The following is a 17,822-nucleotide window of genomic DNA, read 5'->3' as shown; positions in this document are numbered from 1 at the left end:
GGTAATGTTAATATTAGTAGAAAAAAATACAAATTTTTGGAATTGAGGTAAAAAAAAGTAGAAGGATGCCAGTTTACATTGGTTGAGGCACGTGCATCACCACGTTGGTTGGTTGAGGCACGTGCATAACCATGCATAACCACGTGCAAGCCTCAATATGTAGTGCCATATACTGGTGCCAAGAGTAATATATTGCGTATTGCCATTTCTGAGAAAAGGATTGTGGGGCACAGTTGTATGGCCCAAATGGTTTTATCTGCCATCAACTACAACTCTATATGGTAGCAAATATATTTAAGTCACTGTACTGGCATCTCTAACTTTCTCCATATCTGAGCAATACATTCATCTGCATGTAGCTGTTTTCTTCCTTCAGGGGCCTATTCATTATGTTAATTATGTGGGACCAGGCAGCCCCCGATAACTACGTTTTTGACTTGCCTTGTGTTCCAAAGCAATTCATAATTGCTCTGGCGCAGAGAAAGCCAGTCTCAAAATAATCTCTCCACACAAATCTTTTAACCGCTTGAGCAGCGGGGATACTTTGTACCGCCAAGCCTGACTTTGGTAGTGTTACTGCTTATGGGTGACCATGGGTCTATGCATGTGTAACCTCTGACTGGAAGGACCCAGGCAGTGGTGGAGGAATCCAAACACAATCCTCTTCCCAAGCGGTTCTCCATCCAATAGGTAAAGAACGGGGGCCGCAAACAAATAGCATCAACGGATGGCGAATGTTTCTGCAGTCATCTTCAGATAGTGTATGGGGTCAGCAGGCCAGATCAGATGTGAATTGTAACCAGTAGATAGCCGTGAAATCAGGTGTAGCATGGGAGTCCGACAGTCAGGATTCTGTTGGTCATTAGACCAATGTTGGAATTCTGACTGCCGGGACTCCGACAGCAGGGCGAGAACAAAGAAACCCCTTGTGGGTTCACTGCGCTTGTCACAGATTCTATACTTCCTCTATGGGGGTCGTGGACCTCCACAAAGGAGAATAGCCCTTGTAGGTCGGGATCCCGACTGTCGAGTTTTTACCAGCGGGATTCCGACATCGGTCTACTGACCATCGGAATTCCGACTGTCGGGAGGTCAGCCGGCTCTCGTGAAATCTTCTGTGTTACCTATTTTAAGAATGGAACTGACACATTTTATACAAGAGCAGAAGAAAGTATACATTTTCACTTCCTTTTGTATAAATGAAATGATCATATATAGACCTCTTAGGGTGATAGCAGGATTAATGCTTGGAAATTAGGGTTTAATATAGGGTAAAGATTTGAACAACCAATAGGCAATGTTGTTACATGTGCCACCCATAACAGTAAATAGCAGTGAGCATAATACCGGGCAAACAAATACTACTTAACAACAACAACAACAACAACAACAACTGTTGACTGAAGCTATCCACACGTGTGTATATGGTTGCTTTAAAGCAGAATTTGAGCTATCAGGGGTGTAATAAGGGACGGTATGAGCATCTATCATGCCTCAGGATTCCAGAATTGGGTATTGCCAAGCATGTGCCATGGTCCATTAGGTACAAGTGAACTGTTTACAAGCTGTGGGCACTGAAACATACCATTGCATAGCCATTATGGTGGACTGAACTGTGCTCAACCAATAGAGATAAAACTATTTTCTTATGTAATTAACCAAGTCATTTTATTATAATAAAAATGTATTGGTAAAATGGTAATGTTCACATATGCAAATTAAATATTCTTCCCACAGATGATCTGCTGAGTCTGCAATCTGGTTCCAATGACCAGGGAACATCTAGTGGAAGCACAATGTGGTACTATGATCAGAGGAATGCTTATGATCAGAGTAAGTTCCCTGTTCTATCCATTCCTTTATAGTCACATTATTATTACAGCTTTTTCACCGTGCATTCGCACATACATTTGACCATAACACTGTAAGCCATCAAATGTACAACCAAAAGATATACTGATGATCAGCTACTGTACAGGAGCCTTTAATTGTGTAGTAAAAAAACCCTTTTTACATCTAGCCGACCACACATAACGACTTGCATACGACCTGGTCATATGCAGGTCGTAAGTGCGGTCCAATGAGTGACCTTATGTGCTTTATCAACAGAACAGCGTCTTGTGGGAGTGGTCCAGCCAACGCTGGCGTGTCTGGGCTGCTCAGGGGGAGGGCTTTGGTTGCTGCATGAGGTCCCACGCAGCCGCTGCGACCCGGAACATGGGCGACACGTATTTGGCTTTGCAGAAGGGGGCAGTTAATAATGTGCGAGTGCTGTGAAACAAAGCGTTCGCAGTTTAGTGATGTGGCCACACAGTTTTGCACACACATCGCGGGGAGCAAAGGCAGCCTTGCTCTGTACTGGGTGCGCCCCCCCCCCCCCCCCACACACACAGCCTAGTCCTGGAAGTTGTAGTTTAGGGAATCCTTTAATTCTGAGCAATTAACATTTTTCATATACACATTATCCACTAATCCTCTATGTAACTTTTCTTATATCATTTCAATTTAGGTGCAGCAAATTCTTCACAGATTACGTTTATTGCCCCAACAACTGTTCCTGTCCTAAGAAGTAAGTAGATTGATATATTGCAGATCATCTCTATACCAGTGAGATATTACAGAAGCAAAGCCATGACAAAAATAACCTCATTATTTATACTTTTACACTTGGTTTGTTTCTTTAATCTGCTATTCCTAATTTTAAATTCTGCACTGGTCAAGGGCCACCATGCAAACCAAATATACAGTAGATATCAGGCTGAAGTACAGACCCCACCCAAATCTAACTCTTTCTGCACAAGTTATCAGCCCCACATGCAGTGCACATGGTTTTGTCCATTAGAGATAGAATTTGCTTTTGCAAGTGAACCAGAATTAGGCCCACAATGTAGCGAGCAGATAGACTTTGAAAAACAATTTTTTTGCACACTGTAAAATCTTCTTCCCTCAAGATTTGCTGAAAACTATGAGCCTATTTACAAGTGGCAGTCAAACTGGATACTTCTTTGGAGAGATTTTAAAAAGGAGATACTCTTAACGCTTGCTAATTAAAGAAATAATAAAACAAAAAAACTCCTATGTGCGATTTTGACAAATAGTATGTTGTGGGTGAATTAATTGTACATTTATATGAAACAATCTAACTCTTTTTTTTTGTCATTATAATAGGTGCGGTCTCAGCTCACACCAACCAAGTTTGTAGCACATGGGGTAACTATTACTTCAAAACTTTTGATGGAGACATATTTTATTACCCTGGCACTTGCAACTATCTGTATGCTTCAAACTGCAAAAGCAGTTTCTTGGAATTTAACATCCAGATCAGACGGGCTGTTGTCAACAACCTTCCCGTCATCAGCGACATCATTATGATGATAAACGGGATCTCAATTGAATTGACGAATGGAAACATTACATTTAATGGTGAACAGTGAGTGCATTATTTTCGTATTTAAACTCTCATTTATACATAGTATTCATTTGTTAAACTATAACATTAAGTCTGTGTCTTAGCACTTGTATCATTCCCATTCATCTCCAGGGTGGATCTACCATACAGTTTCTCAGGGGTCCAGATTGATAGAACTGGCATGTACATCAGAGTTGTTGCCAAGCTGGGCCTGCAGTTCATGTGGAATGAAGACGATGCAATTTTGGTAAATACATTTAGAAATCAGTTTGGTTTCTCTATTAATGATTCACAACTATTTTTTTAAGTTTCAACCATCGGTGACCAGCGGGGAAGCGGCTTTGAATCGATGGGAGGCACCAGAGTGATCAGACGGAACGGGCGCAGGAACATCTCGTGCGCACGCGCCCCCTTCAGTCTGATAGCGGGTCCTGCCGGTTGGGATTAGAATCACCAGGACCCGCAAGAATGAACGGCGCTCCATCTCTACCTGCCATTTTTCAAACACAGCTTGTAACATGGCAGGTAGAAGCTGATTGGCTGGTGGTTTTTACTCTCCATTTTATCATTTTTCAAGCTTAGAACATCTGATCCCATGTTTTAAGTAACCTAAAGCTGGGTACTCAATAGAATATGTGTACCCAGCATAACATCACAGGCGATGATGAGTCAGCAAGGACCAGGCATTGGCTAGAACATACATACACACTTGCCAATGCAGGGAGCAACAGAATTTTGTGGCAGCTAAGTTAAAGACGCAACAAATGACTCGTAGGAGCGCATAATAGTGCACAAAAAACTGGAGGATGTGATTGATTTTAAAGTTCTGATCTGTCGGAACCGGTCACATCATTCAAAAAGCCATCTAATATGTGCCCAGCTTAAGTTACCTGTTCATCTGTGTCATTTTAAAACAACACATTTTATATACCCTATGATTCAGCTCCTCTAAGTATAACAGGGTTGCCTTCCCTCCCGGAATGGCAGGGAGTCTCCTGAAAATCGGGACCCCCTCCCGGCTCCCCGGAAGGGTGGGCAACCCTCCCGGATTCAGAGGTGACCCCCGCTTCGCCCACGTTCGCGGCATTTAAATGCCGCAATCCGCGTGTCTCAGAGGAGGGGGTGGAGCTAAAATGGCAAAATCACATAATTTTAGCCCCGCCCCCTCTACGGAGATCCGCGAATTCAACCGTTTAACATCATGGGGGCGGGGCTTAGTGACGTCACGCTCAAGTCCCTCCCCTGAGCAGCTACTGGCTTCTCCCGGAGAGGAGAATATTAAAGTCGGCAACCCTGAAGTATAATATTTAACTGCCAATTCCTGCCAGGAAAGATCTTGTTTTCAGTTCTCATTATTGATAAATCGTATTTAACTTATTGAATGTTTCTCTCCCCTTTTTAGTTGGAGCTGGATAATCAGTTTGCCAATCAGACTTGTGGTCTTTGTGGAGACTTCAATGGCATTCCTGTTTACAATGAATTTATTACAAACAGTAAGATGAATTCATACTTTCCACTTTCATCTACATTATTTATAATGATAGAAACAAACACATTTTGTTTTATTGTTCATAGATGTTCAGATGACTCCCATTCAATATGGAAACTTGCAGAAAATGAACGGGCCAACTGAAATGTGTCAAGACCTCACAGTTCAGGTCCAAAACAACTGCACAGACTCTGTAAGTTCTTACAGGAAACACTGAAGATAATACAATAAATTTAAAATAAAAAAAAAATCTATAAAAACTATCATTTTTTTTTAATTTAATTATATACTGCTCATGTTTCTGGTTTTGATGTATATCTGTTCTTTATGTCCAGCAAATAACAATCTTCCTAAGTTGTCTTATACTATCACTTTACATAAATATAGATATTTATTTATTTCCAGTTATTCATATAGCGCACAGTGGAGCTTACAATCTATATTCCCTACCACCTGCGCACACGCACACACAGTCATTCTAGGGTTTATTTTTTATGGGGAGCCCATTAACCTACCAGTATATTTTTGGATTGTGGGAGGAAACCGAAGTACCCAGAGGAAACCAAGGCAAGCACAGATATTCCACAGTGCTTTACAGAGTATATTTGAACATTCACACCAGTCCCTGCCAAAGTGAACTTACAATCTATTTTCCCTACCACATGTACATGCACACACATTCATTCTAGGGTTAATTTTGTTGGGAGCCAATTGATCAACCAGTATATTTTTGGATTGTTGGAGGAAACCAGAGAACCCAGAGTAAACCCACGCAAGCACAGGTCGAATATACAGTATAAACTCTGCACAGTTAGGACCATGGTGGGAAGCAAACCCATGACCTCAGTGCTGTGAGGCAGTATTGCTAACCATTACACCATCCATGCTGCCAAATATATAATACAAATTTCCAAAAACAGTTAATAAATTAAATTTTTCTTCCAGTTTCCCTGCCTTACATTTTAGAATTAGCATAGATATACGTTTCTACTATTTAAGTTACATTAAATATCATAAATTTAGTAAAAAACTAATTTAAGTGAGTATAAACTATTTTACTTAATTACAAAATGGCAGCTTTATATATTGCCTCTTCCCAGCAGAGTAGAAGTGAAAGTGTAAATTGGCACTTTTTACATTTTTACCTTTAAACTGACAGGAATAAATAATGCCCTTGTTGTCTGCATATTATAATTGTAGGTAATAGATTGCTATGTGGTTTTGACCTGTTGGAAGTTACACTATATTTAGTGGCGTAACTACTGTAAAGGCCCCCTTACACTTGTCCAACTTATTGTCCATATTATTATAACTCGAGATTTATCCTATGTGCTGGAGGATAAATCTCTTGCAATCTCTTGGTTATACCCAATGGCACGGGATTGTGCATTGGGTCCTACACATCAGGCACATAAGATTTTGTCAGACAGGCACATAACATTTTGTCAGATAATTTGACCCAAGCCACCTGAATTGGGTCAAATCTGACAAAATCTCACAAGTGTAAGGGGCTCTTTAGGCAGCCCCGGTGTGGGCGCCGGGCCCAGCAGCGCGCTTCATAAGACTCATGCCACAAGGTAGTGCTCCTTTGGTTAATGTTTACACAGCAGCCATTAGGCACTGTGTATAGCCTTAATCAATGGGACCGCTACCTTGTGGTGGGTGGGTATAGCTGGAGCCACCCATGTATTGTTTGTGCCTCCCTCCATGCCCTGAGTATTGCAATAGGCATGTAACCCCTGACAATGAGCATGTGACCATATGTAACCCCTGGCAACAAGCATGTAACCCTTGGCAATTAGCAAGAAACCCCTGGCAATGAGCATGTAGGAAACAGAATATATAATTAATGGGGGGTTGGCGCTAGAGACTTTTTTGGCTTGGGGAGAAAAAATTTAAGTTATGCCAATGACTATATTAATATACTGTACTTATATAATGTCCTCACATAACTGACACTTTTCTCATCACTTTGGCTTCATTTACAGAGACGACTGTGTGAAGTGATCCTGACAAGCTCTGCATTTTCCTCATGTAACAGGCTGCTAGACCCCACTTTATACATCGAAGCTTGTGTGCAGGATCTTTGTCGTTGTGCACAAAGTGCAACTGGTTTTTGCCTTTGCAGTACCTTCTCTGAATATTCCCGGCAATGTGCTCATGCTGGTGGGAAGCCTAACAACTGGAGAACTTCCAAGCTGTGTCGTAAGTTACAGTACTACATAGTGGGGAAGATCAGTGTTGGACTGGGGTATGAAGGGCCCACCGGGGGAATGTACCAGTAGAGGCCCATGTTTAGGGGTGTGGACAGCTGCTACAGAGATTAGCTAGGTGATATACCAGATTAATAACTGCAAAGCACTGTAGAAAATACACAATAGTCATATGCACTATTAGATAACTTGTATAATGCAACTGCAATGGCTGTAACCTGATCCCTAGAGTATGAGTAGTGCCCCCAGGCAGTGGGGCCCACCGGGGATTTCCCCTGTGTCCCTGTGGGCCAGTCCAACCCTGGGGAAGATGTATGTACAGTATCAGTGCAAAGAGTGGGCTAGTAGAGACCTTGCCCATGGCAACCAATCAGCTTTGAGGTAACATTTATCAAGGACCTTCTATAAAATAATACAAAACTGTTTTCTATAAAATAATACCTTACTCTTTTCCCTGCTTCGTACATCTTCCGCAAATATCACAATAGACAACATCGGAATATTCTCTATGTTAATGGTGTGCTGCTTGACAAGATGAAAGCTCAATGAAGGAAAATAAGTAATATACAGTATATATTTACTTACAGCAAAAAGCTTCTATTGGATGCTTTGTGTGATGTGTGCAAATCACTTAATGAACACAATATAATAATAATAATAATAATAATAATAATAATATTAATGACATAGAGAGACATACATTTGGCAGTAAAAAAAACTGAGAGCTATTTATTTAAATATATGTTCAAGACATAGTATTGTGTCAGGAAAGAATGACAAGTATCAGCACAATCCACATTGTACAATAACAACCAACAAAATGCATTGTAGACGAATACCACCAGAGGTGCACAAACACAAGTATAAAACAACAGCGATAACCACTTGACCTTCTAATTTGACTGCCCCCCTGGCTGAGTGATGATACTGCCCCCATCTGGGTGGTTCTGCCTGCTAAATAGTCAATGAAGAACTTTAATTGGAGCAATGAGGCTTTGTCCTATAGACTAATCCTTTAAATAAACTCATACACAGACACCTCACCTCTACACAATAGGAATGCTGTGATTAGCACCTATGACAATCACTATACTAAAGTTTTAGACTACCTCATTCTTATATCGATCATTTGGCTTATCTTCTTCAAATAGGCAAATATATATTAAATCTGGATTTTCTTTATAGGCTTTTAAGAATATTTATTATTGAGTAGGTTTGTATCTTATAGGGGCTGATGTAATACATTGTTAGAATTAATTTACTCAATTCTCTAAAAGATATTGACATCAGTATATATAGCTTAAGCCCCGTACACACTAGGCGATATTGTTAACAATATCACTCAGAAAGGGGTTTCTGAGCGATATTGTTCACAGTATCGTCTAGTGTGGACACTCAATATTGATAACAATGCAAGCTCCCGTGCATCGTTAATGAACATTGATATCTACCCAACCTGCAGGTCAATTTTGAAATATTGCAAACGACCCGCATGTTCGTCTTGTTCTTTTGACGTCACTAACGGTATCGTGGCCGATACCGTTCCGTGTGTACCGACAATATTGTCCACCCGCGACTGATATGATTAACTAAATCGCTGCTGTCGGGTAATGTGTATAGGACTTTACTCATACCGCAGAGAATAAGTGACGGTAGTGAATGTCCAGTGTCTTATTGTCACGTCAATGGAATGAATGGTATAAATGATTTGTAACCAGAACCTCTTTTCTTTAGCTCTCCGATGCAGCTACAACCTGGAGTACAGGGAATGTGGAAGCCAGTGCCCTGACACTTGTAGTAACCCTGAAAGCTCATCGGTCTGTAACAGTGACTGTATTGATGGGTGCTTCTGCCCTGCAGGTACATATCTGGCGTTGATGGTGTCAGTGAGCTCTCGTATGCATATAGTCATATACTTGTCTGTCCCAAGTTTTCCAATTTAGTTAATGTATGGGTAAAGCATATAAAGATCCTGCTCACTGTATTTTGTTTCCTTTATAGGAACTGTCTTTGATGACATCAACAACTCTGGCTGTGTACCCAAGCAGCAGTGTTCCTGTACTTACAATGGAAAGGTGTATAGGCCAGGCACCGGATATTCAATTCAATGTCAAGCTTGGTAAATAAGTTTTTTTTTTGTTTCACTTTAAATTAACCCCTTCTTCTCAAATTCTTTAAATTCCCACCCCCCCCCCCCCCCACCCATGCAATATATTAATTTCATACCGTGAATGCAACAAATTGATGTCATCTTCATTGTATATCACATTTTTTGCATTTGGCTTTTGCAAATTTTAACAAAGGAATCAATGAATACAGTAGATGTTTGGTGTAAAACTTCAACCAGCTTCCACAATGTGGCACTTACTGTAGGCAAGCGTTGAGCCAGAAAATCAGTGGTCACTTAAAACAGATTCTGGGCCCAAATTGGGGTCAAAACACATAGTTTGTGTACGTATGGAGTCCAACTGGTCTTCAATGAGTTGCAAAGAAAAGGAATTACTTTTTGAGAATTATTTAATATGAGCTTCTTCTTTATCTCTTTAGCACCTGTTCCAATGGAAAATGGAGATGTTCAGAAAGAGACTGTCAGGGATCTTGTGCAGTTGAGGGCGGATCTCATATAACCTCCTTCGATTCAACCCTTTATGATTTCCATGGCGATTGCTCCTATGTCCTGGCTAAGGTACATTTGAATGTGCAATGATATATATAGTATCAAGCATAGTATCAAACGTGTAGAAGTTGCCTATAGCTAGCAACCAATCAGCGTCTGTCATTTTATAGGCTGTACTAAATGACATAAGCTGGTTGGTTGCACCTCAAAACTTTAACTATCATTTGATTCAATGTATAAGGCAGCTTGTAACAATCAGAAAGGTCGCACAAAAAAGAGGGGGAGCTGATGATGCTTACCCAAGGCATGTTTTTTTTGTCTTGAGGCAGCCTCATTAATTAAACATTGGTTAATACCAAGCAATTGCAGAGTGGCTCCTTTCTTGTTACATAGAAACATAGAATTTGAGGGCAGATAAGAACCACTTGGCCCACTTAGTCTGCCCCCTTTTTAAAAATGTTACCTCAAACCATATTTGATCCTTATTTTTTTTGTAAGGATATCAATATGCCTATCCCAAGCATGTTTAAATTGTACTACTGTATTTGCCTCTACCACCTCTGTTGGGAGGCTATTCCACTTATCTACTACTCTTTCTGTGAAGTAATTCTTCCTCACATTTCCCCTGAATCTTCCTCCCTCCAGTTTCAATGCATGTCCTCGTGTTCTGTTGCTCCTCTTCCTGTGAAGAATGTCTCCCACCTGTACCTTGTTAACGCCCTTGATATATTTGAAAGTTTCTATCCTGTCCCCCCTTTCCCTTCTCTGCTCTAAAGTATACATATTAAGATATTTTTGTATTTCCTGGTACGTTTTGTGATGTAGGCCATGCACCATTTTAGTTGCCCTTCTTTGTACTCTCTAAGGTATTTATATCTTTCTGAAGATATGGCCTCCAGAACTGAACACCATACTCTAGATAAGGTCGTACCAATGACCTATACAGTGGCATTATTACTTTTTTCTACTGCTGATACCTCTCCCTATGCATCCAAGCATCTGACTTGCCTTCTTCATTGCTTTGTTACATTGCCTACCTGCCTTTAAGTCACTATTTCTGGGGACTTAAATTTAGATTTTTGAGACCCAAGTGCATGATTTTTCAATTTTTTGGCATTAAACTGTAGTTGCCATGCTCTAGACCATTACTCTAATCTACCTAGATCATCAATCATTTGTTTTACCCCTCCTGGTGTGTCTACCCTGTTGCATACCTTTGTGTGATCTGCAAAAAGGCACATTTTACCCTCAATTCCATTTGTAATATCACCAATAAAGATATTAAAAAGCACCGGTCCAAGTACAGATCCCTGGGGTACTCCACTTGTAACCTTTCCCTCCTTTGACTGTAATCTGTTTACTACAACTCTGTTTTCTGTCCTGCAACCACGCTCTTTTCCATTCAACTATCTTAAAATCCAATCCCAAGCTTTCAAGTTGTGGGACAGTGGGACAAAAGCCTTTCTAAAGTCTAGATAAGCTACATCTACAGCCCCACCTTGATCTATTACTTTAGCCACCCAGTCCAAAAAGTCAATAAGATTTGTTTGACATGATCTTCCCCCAGTAAACCCATGCTGTTTCGGATCCTGTAAATTGCTGGTTTTGAGATATTCTGCAACTCCTTTTTTTAAGAATGTTTCCATCAATTTCCCTTCTACTGATGTAAGGCTCACTAGCGATAGTTGCTTACCTCTTCCTTTCTTCCACTTTTGTGCAGTGGGACTACATTCACTGTTTTCCAATGTACAGTACCCCACAGTCATAGTAGTCAAATTGCATTCCCCTTATGCTGGGTATACACTGTGCGATGTATCATTAACTATATGCAAGATCCTGATATTGTTTACAATATAAAGCGAAAAATAAATATCATTTATCGATGATGTATCGATAACGACCCTCCTGGTCATCTGTATATGCGACCCATCCAGGTCGTCACTAGTATGCGAGGGGATGGGTTCTCAAACCCATCCCCTCGCATGTGGTCGCTGACCTTCAAATTTATTTTTTTCTCCGTTTGTGCATAAAACCAAGTCTATACTTACCTTCATCCTGGACAGAGATGGCCGAAAAGTGAGTGGGCGCTGATGTCATGAGCCACCTGACCCCAAGCAGGGATCGACACGCCTGCGTTTCCAGCGGAATGCCCAGCATTTTTAGGAGGACACCTATAAAACACCTTCCCAGCATAGGCGTGCGCAGCACATTTTATTAGGGGGTGCACTGTCAAAGCGGTGTGCCTAGCACCACCTATTGGGCATGTCTAACACCGCCATTGGGTCTGTCTAACACCGCCAATCAGGCGTGCACTCACTACAATATAAAACGTCTCTCAGCCACAAGATTATATCCTGCCTATTTCAGTTTTAATCTTCTAATTAATCTGTGTAACAGTACATGCAAATAAAGTCAAAATCATATCTGGATGACACAGATATGTAGTGATATGACAATGGTGTAATACAATTAATAATGCAAAACACACATAATTGATTAATGGGCGCTTATTTTAATGGAATACAGGTCTAAAAAGCAATAGTCTTTGGTAAAAGGTATTGCTGGTATTACTAGCAGCAATAGGTGTGGGAGTGGGGGCACAGCATTATTGGGTGCCTGTGCACCCTTAACACTCAATGTGCGCACGCCTATGCTTCCCAGTCCGGAGCAATCTGCTTGGTGAGTGTGTAACCCGCCGAAGACGTTCGTTCCCGGGATTTGGACATGCACAAACTCCCCACCATTTTACTCAGGGCCGAATTTAGACCTGAAGGAACCCAGTGTACCCAGCTTAAATTTATCTGTTGCCAGACAATGCCAGGAGTATCAGTTGGCTTCTGGCTTAAAAGGCTGACTTATTTACTATGCACAGGAACTTATCGTAATCTTGAAAATAGATTTTGTCTCAGTTAGAATGTAAATTTGGCAGTTATTAACTTCTTTTTTTTTTAGGCCAGCAACAACACCTCATTCAGTGTTCTGGGAGAACTGCTACAATGTGGTCTGACTGCCACTGAGACCTGTTTAAAGAGTGTCACTCTCAGCTTAAATGGTGGCAATGATGTAAGTTTGAAGACTGTAATAGAGGCTATGAATGCTGTAACACAGTGGCGTAACTACCGTGGGTGCAGGGGGTGCAGCTGCTATGGGGCCCGAGCTGTTTCCAGGGCCCGCAGCTCCCCCTGCACACACTGTAGTCATAGCTCAACACTTGTTCCCTGCCAGAGCAGAGCCAGCTCCTCCCGGCTCCCGCAAGCAGCAGCCGCGGAGGATGTAGCGGCGGTGCCATACCCGGCCCCCCACATAGTTTTCACTAGCCTGTCACACTGTAAGTCAGGTGGCAGGCTTCGCTTCGGGCTTCTGTCCGAGACGCAATTCGCGGACATTTAGGGGGCGGGGCTTAATGCCGGTAAGGCCCCGCCCCCATCAGAGACCTCACCTCTCTGGCTTACTTGCCAATGCTCAGGGCTGCTGTTATAAGGTAAGTTTTCTCTTAACTCCCTTCCTATTTCTTCCTTCTCTCTACACCTCTCTCTCAATCCAAGTGAAGCCAGCAGTGTTGTCATGTCACTGACGCTAATAGGATTTTTAAATGTTTATAAATGTTTATAATCTGGACATACTTTAGCACCTTCATTTTATCTGAGTTTAGGATAGAGGGGCTTCCTGTGTGTGTACTTTCCCCACAAGTAATAGCTGGCTGCCCTACTACTGTAAGCAGGGTGGTCTGCCAAATGACTGTAGGTGTACAACTGCTACCTCATTTATGTGTGTGAGAGACACCCAGAAACCACCTCCCAGCAGTGTAACCCCTTCCCTTTTGTGTGACACCCTGTGCTTCCCTCCTATCCCCACCTTGTGTGACACTGTACACACCCTACCCATGTGTGTGTGTGTTACACCCTATAAACTCCTCCTCACTGTATGTGACACTGTACACCCCCTACCCGTGTGTGTGTGACAGTGTGTGTGACACCATATACCCTCCTATCCCTATGTGTTTGTGATGCCTTGTACCCCCAATCAACCTATGCACGTGTCACCCTATACCCGCACTATACCTGTGTACCTCCGCTCCCTGTAGAAGGGGGGCCCCTTCAAAATTTTGCTATGGGGCCCACCAAGTCCTAGTTACGCCTCTGCTGTAACACATTTTATGTTTACATTTAATGACTTATATATTGTTTTTTTTACAGCTTTTTTATATCAAACCATGCGGCAGTGTGTATGTGAACTCAGTTTATACTCAGCTACCCATCTCGACAGGTAAAGGCTCATCCTAATCCTCATGCAGAAAATAAAAACACAGTGCAGTACTTTAAAAATATATTCTGTACTCATTGCAGTTCCTGTACATCCTTAATGAAATACGCCATATAGAAAGAGTGCAGATGCACAAAGCAAACTTTACCTCCTAACTGTCCCAATTTTCATGGGACAGTCACTTTTTTGTGACAGTCCCGTGTCTTACCCGTGGGCAGCAGTGTCATGCGATGGGGGAGAGGGGGACAGTTGGGAGACACATAGACAGAGGGACAGAGCACTGCCCATGCCCCCAACAGTGACAGGAAATGGGGGCATGTCTAGCGAGGCCACATACCTTTTCCCATACACCACACCCCTTTTTGGGAATCCCAGCTTGGCTGCATAAAAATGACACCTTTATCAGGAAAAGTAAGGTAATGAAAGGGGGAGAGCAAGAGTGAGCCAGGACTAGATAGAGAGAGGGGGTGAAAGAGAAGGAAAAGAGAGAAAGGGTTGAGAGAGTGAGAGAGAGTTTGTCAGGGATAAAGAGGAACAGAGAGAGATTGTGTCAGGGAGGTTTGGAGTCAGAGTGTTAGGTATAGAAAGATAAGGGGTGAGAGACAGGGGAGGGGACAACTGGTACTGAGCACAGCACTCACAATGGGGTGACAGCAGGAACAGGTAGGGGGCCAATGGAGCAGGTGACCCCTTCAGGCCTGTAGCCCAGTGGTGACTGACTTCATTGTCTCCGGCAATTCCGCCCCTGGTTGGTGCATGGCCAGTGCTCTGTGAGTGGCTGGCCATGCCCCCTTGTCCCTTTGTCTCCTGTAAATAGACACTGTGTATATGTGTACAGCATATATTCAGCGCTGCTTCTGTTTAGCAGAGCAGCATCAGAAAATAACCACATAGTGCAATATAAGGTAATATATGTATAATGTGTAATTCAGGTGCACAGTCTGGAAGATGGGCACCCAAGAAGTGGGGCACAATGGGGTTCTCCTTATACCCCTATGGTCCATTCCAACCATATCTAGATTGAATTAGTCTTAGACATTTACACCTTCTGATTGAGCATCTAAACATCATATTTACAGGTATTAGTGGAAAATAGTAGTTGAACTTTATATAATGCTTTTATGTTTGATCCACAGCCAGCGTCACCATATTTATGCCTTCATCATTCTATATCATTGTACATACTAAGATTGGGATCCAACTTACAGTTCAGCTCACACCCATTATGCAATTGTACATCAGCCTTGATCCAGTCTACAAGTCTCAAGTGTCTGGTAAGTAAGTCTTTAATAACAAGAAAAAAGTATGTAATACGGTATGGAGTTAAAAGGGTAATATAATGTTATCAAAATAAACAACCATAAGATCACTTATAACAATTTATTTATATAAAATATACAATTTTGAGATTTTCGTAACCCTTATTTGCCACCGCCTGACTGATATGAACATCATGTAAATTAACAGAGTGTAGGGCAGATTTATTAAACTCGGTGAAGTGATAAAGTGTCTGTTTTTTATCACTGGCCAATCAGCTCCTACCTGTCATTTTTCAAACCAAGCCTGTAACTTCACAGGTAGGAGATGATTGGCCGGTGATAAAGTACCAGCCACATTATCACTTCACCGAGCTTAATAAATCTACCCCTAAATAACATATCATACAAATTTGAATAAAATATATACTACTTGGAACTAATGGGAAATGATAGTACATCTACTAATAATGCAAAATGCATTTATATTGCTTCTGTGCAGGGTAGATACTTTCCGTTTCTGCATGTAGCCCACATCTTTTTTATTACACTGCCGTTTAGATTTCTGTTTGAACACAACCTGCACAAACCCATCTACACCCACATCTCACCCCACCCATCTAAGGGGTAAATATACTAAGATGGCAGCTCTATTGAAGATGGGATGTTGCCCATAGCAACCAATCACATTCTACTTATTTATTTAGCACCTTCTAGAAGATAATATAAAGAATCTGATTGGTTGCTATCTTCAACAGAGCTCCCATTTTAGTAAATTTACCCTTAAATCTCTCTGCACCTGTTACATCTGACCCATCTGCAGAGTAGCATGGTTTTTACCATTGACTTTTTTGCTTTGCTTGCAAATCTCGATCTTGCCCATATTTAGGGCTTCGGCATCTGAAAAGAAAAAGCAGTTCATGCTATTTACACTTTAAGGGCGGAATGTAATGCGGCCTGAGATCTGTGGCGGTGCGGGATGCCGACTGAACGCGGACGTTTTTCACTTACATGGCTAAACCATGCTTGTAGGTGTTTGCCCCTTTAAAACAAGTTAGAGTTCCGCCGGCATCCCGCAATGCCCCCGAACTTGGGTGGCATTACATTCCGCGCTAAATATCTCAAAGTTGTACTAAGGAGTATTTTAGAGTTTATTGTCATTAAGATGATAACACCACCATGCAAAAACATAATGCATTAATATTGTTTTGTAAGACGTGTAGCAGATTGTGAACGTTAGTAATTATTAAATACATTTTATTGAAAAAAATGTCAAAGCAACATATCCATTTATGTAGGTCTCTGTGGCAACTATAACAGCATTCAAGCTGATGATTTCCAAGTTCTAAGTGGAGTAATTGAAGGCACAGCTGCATCCTTTGCCAACACCTGGAAGACCCAAGCCAGTTGTGCTAACAGAGTAAATAGCTTTGAGGATCCATGCTCTCTTAGCATTCAAAATGGTAAGATCTTCTTTTCATTTTACTGTATCTTTCTATATACATTATATATATTTCCTTCAAACTTGTCCCATATAAATTTGCAAGAGAATTGCAAATGATTCGTTAATCCATACTTTACAAGGCCTTAACACATACTGCAACATGGCAACTAGAAACCAAGCAATAGATGCACCCAATATGCAGGGCAATGTATAAACAATTGGTAACACTGGGCTGATCTGACACCGGCAGCTATTGATATCGACAGCTATTGATGTATACATTACAGCAAGGACAGTGTTGTCCCTGGCTGCGGCATCTGCCAGCTCTAAAACCGTGGCCTGATCCGGTGGCCACTGATATCGGCGGCCACCAGGTCCTGGCGGGGTGCCGGCATTGGCTGGCAGGGAGGGAGGGACGGCGTGGCGTGGGGAGCGGGGGCCATCCTGTATTGAGCGATCACTGGAGGGGTGAGTCTTCCTGCTTCGAATTGGTAAATAGAAAAGGCAGGAAGTATTCTACACATTTAAATGTTGAATATTGTTTTCTCTACATGGTTTTCTGCTGGGAGTTTTTCCCAATATAATTTTTGTCTTTTCCCTTTATTTTTCCCCCTTATTTTATGTCTTCAGAGCAATACGCTTCCCATTGGTGCTCAATGATAACTGATCATGAGGGTCCTTTCGCTGCATGCCACCAGCGAGTCAGTCCTGACAACTACCTGTCGGTGAGATTTTTTACCTCCTTCCTATTTATGGAGCTCCCGATTTGCTGAAAACAGATAAGAAAGTTCAAAACCATGCTTGCTCTATGTGATTATTTGGGAGGTGGAGTAGTGTTGGGATTTGTATTAGTAATTCTACATACAGTACAGTAGATACATTTGGAATAACCTTTATGTCCCTACAGAAATGTATGTATGATTCATGCAACTATGCCAACAGTGAGGACAGCATGTGTGCTGCGCTATCCTCCTATGTACATTCCTGTGCCAGAGCAGGAATTTTACTGAAAGAATGGAGAAACAACGTATGCCGTAAGTTGTCATGATACAAGTAATAGTCAACAATGACATGAATACTTATCAACACCAAGTACACTTTCCCTATTTGAATTTTCTTCTGTTTAAACCA

The 17,822-nt window shown here is 41.6% G+C and overlaps 1 protein-coding gene across 1 annotated transcript in view; it reads left to right on the top strand.

Annotated features, from left to right (window-relative positions):
• Nucleotides 1-17,822, top strand: part of LOC146045094 (mucin-5AC-like) — a 44,074-nt gene that overhangs the window by 9,295 nt on the left and 16,957 nt on the right. Inside the window, exons 7-22 of the mRNA XM_083163775.1 lie at nt 1,738-1,833; nt 2,510-2,569; nt 3,169-3,430; nt 3,542-3,656; nt 4,812-4,902; nt 4,985-5,091; nt 6,887-7,103; nt 8,846-8,971; nt 9,113-9,230; nt 9,659-9,797; nt 12,681-12,791; nt 13,925-13,994; nt 15,128-15,265; nt 16,546-16,710; nt 17,322-17,416; nt 17,599-17,725. Of these exons, the coding sequence (XP_083019901.1) occupies nt 1,738-1,833; nt 2,510-2,569; nt 3,169-3,430; nt 3,542-3,656; nt 4,812-4,902; nt 4,985-5,091; nt 6,887-7,103; nt 8,846-8,971; nt 9,113-9,230; nt 9,659-9,797; nt 12,681-12,791; nt 13,925-13,994; nt 15,128-15,265; nt 16,546-16,710; nt 17,322-17,416; nt 17,599-17,725 (2,037 nt within the window). The remainder of the gene's footprint in view (nt 1-1,737; nt 1,834-2,509; nt 2,570-3,168; nt 3,431-3,541; nt 3,657-4,811; nt 4,903-4,984; nt 5,092-6,886; nt 7,104-8,845; nt 8,972-9,112; nt 9,231-9,658; nt 9,798-12,680; nt 12,792-13,924; nt 13,995-15,127; nt 15,266-16,545; nt 16,711-17,321; nt 17,417-17,598; nt 17,726-17,822) is intronic.

The sequence above is a fragment of the Crinia signifera genome, chromosome 11 (genome assembly GCF_055691185.1).
Source record: "Crinia signifera chromosome 11, ASM5569118v1, whole genome shotgun sequence".
Lineage (NCBI taxonomy): Eukaryota > Metazoa > Chordata > Amphibia > Anura > Myobatrachidae > Crinia > Crinia signifera.
The sequence above is the reverse complement of the archived record's forward strand: the minus strand, read 5'-3'. Positions and strand labels throughout refer to the sequence as shown.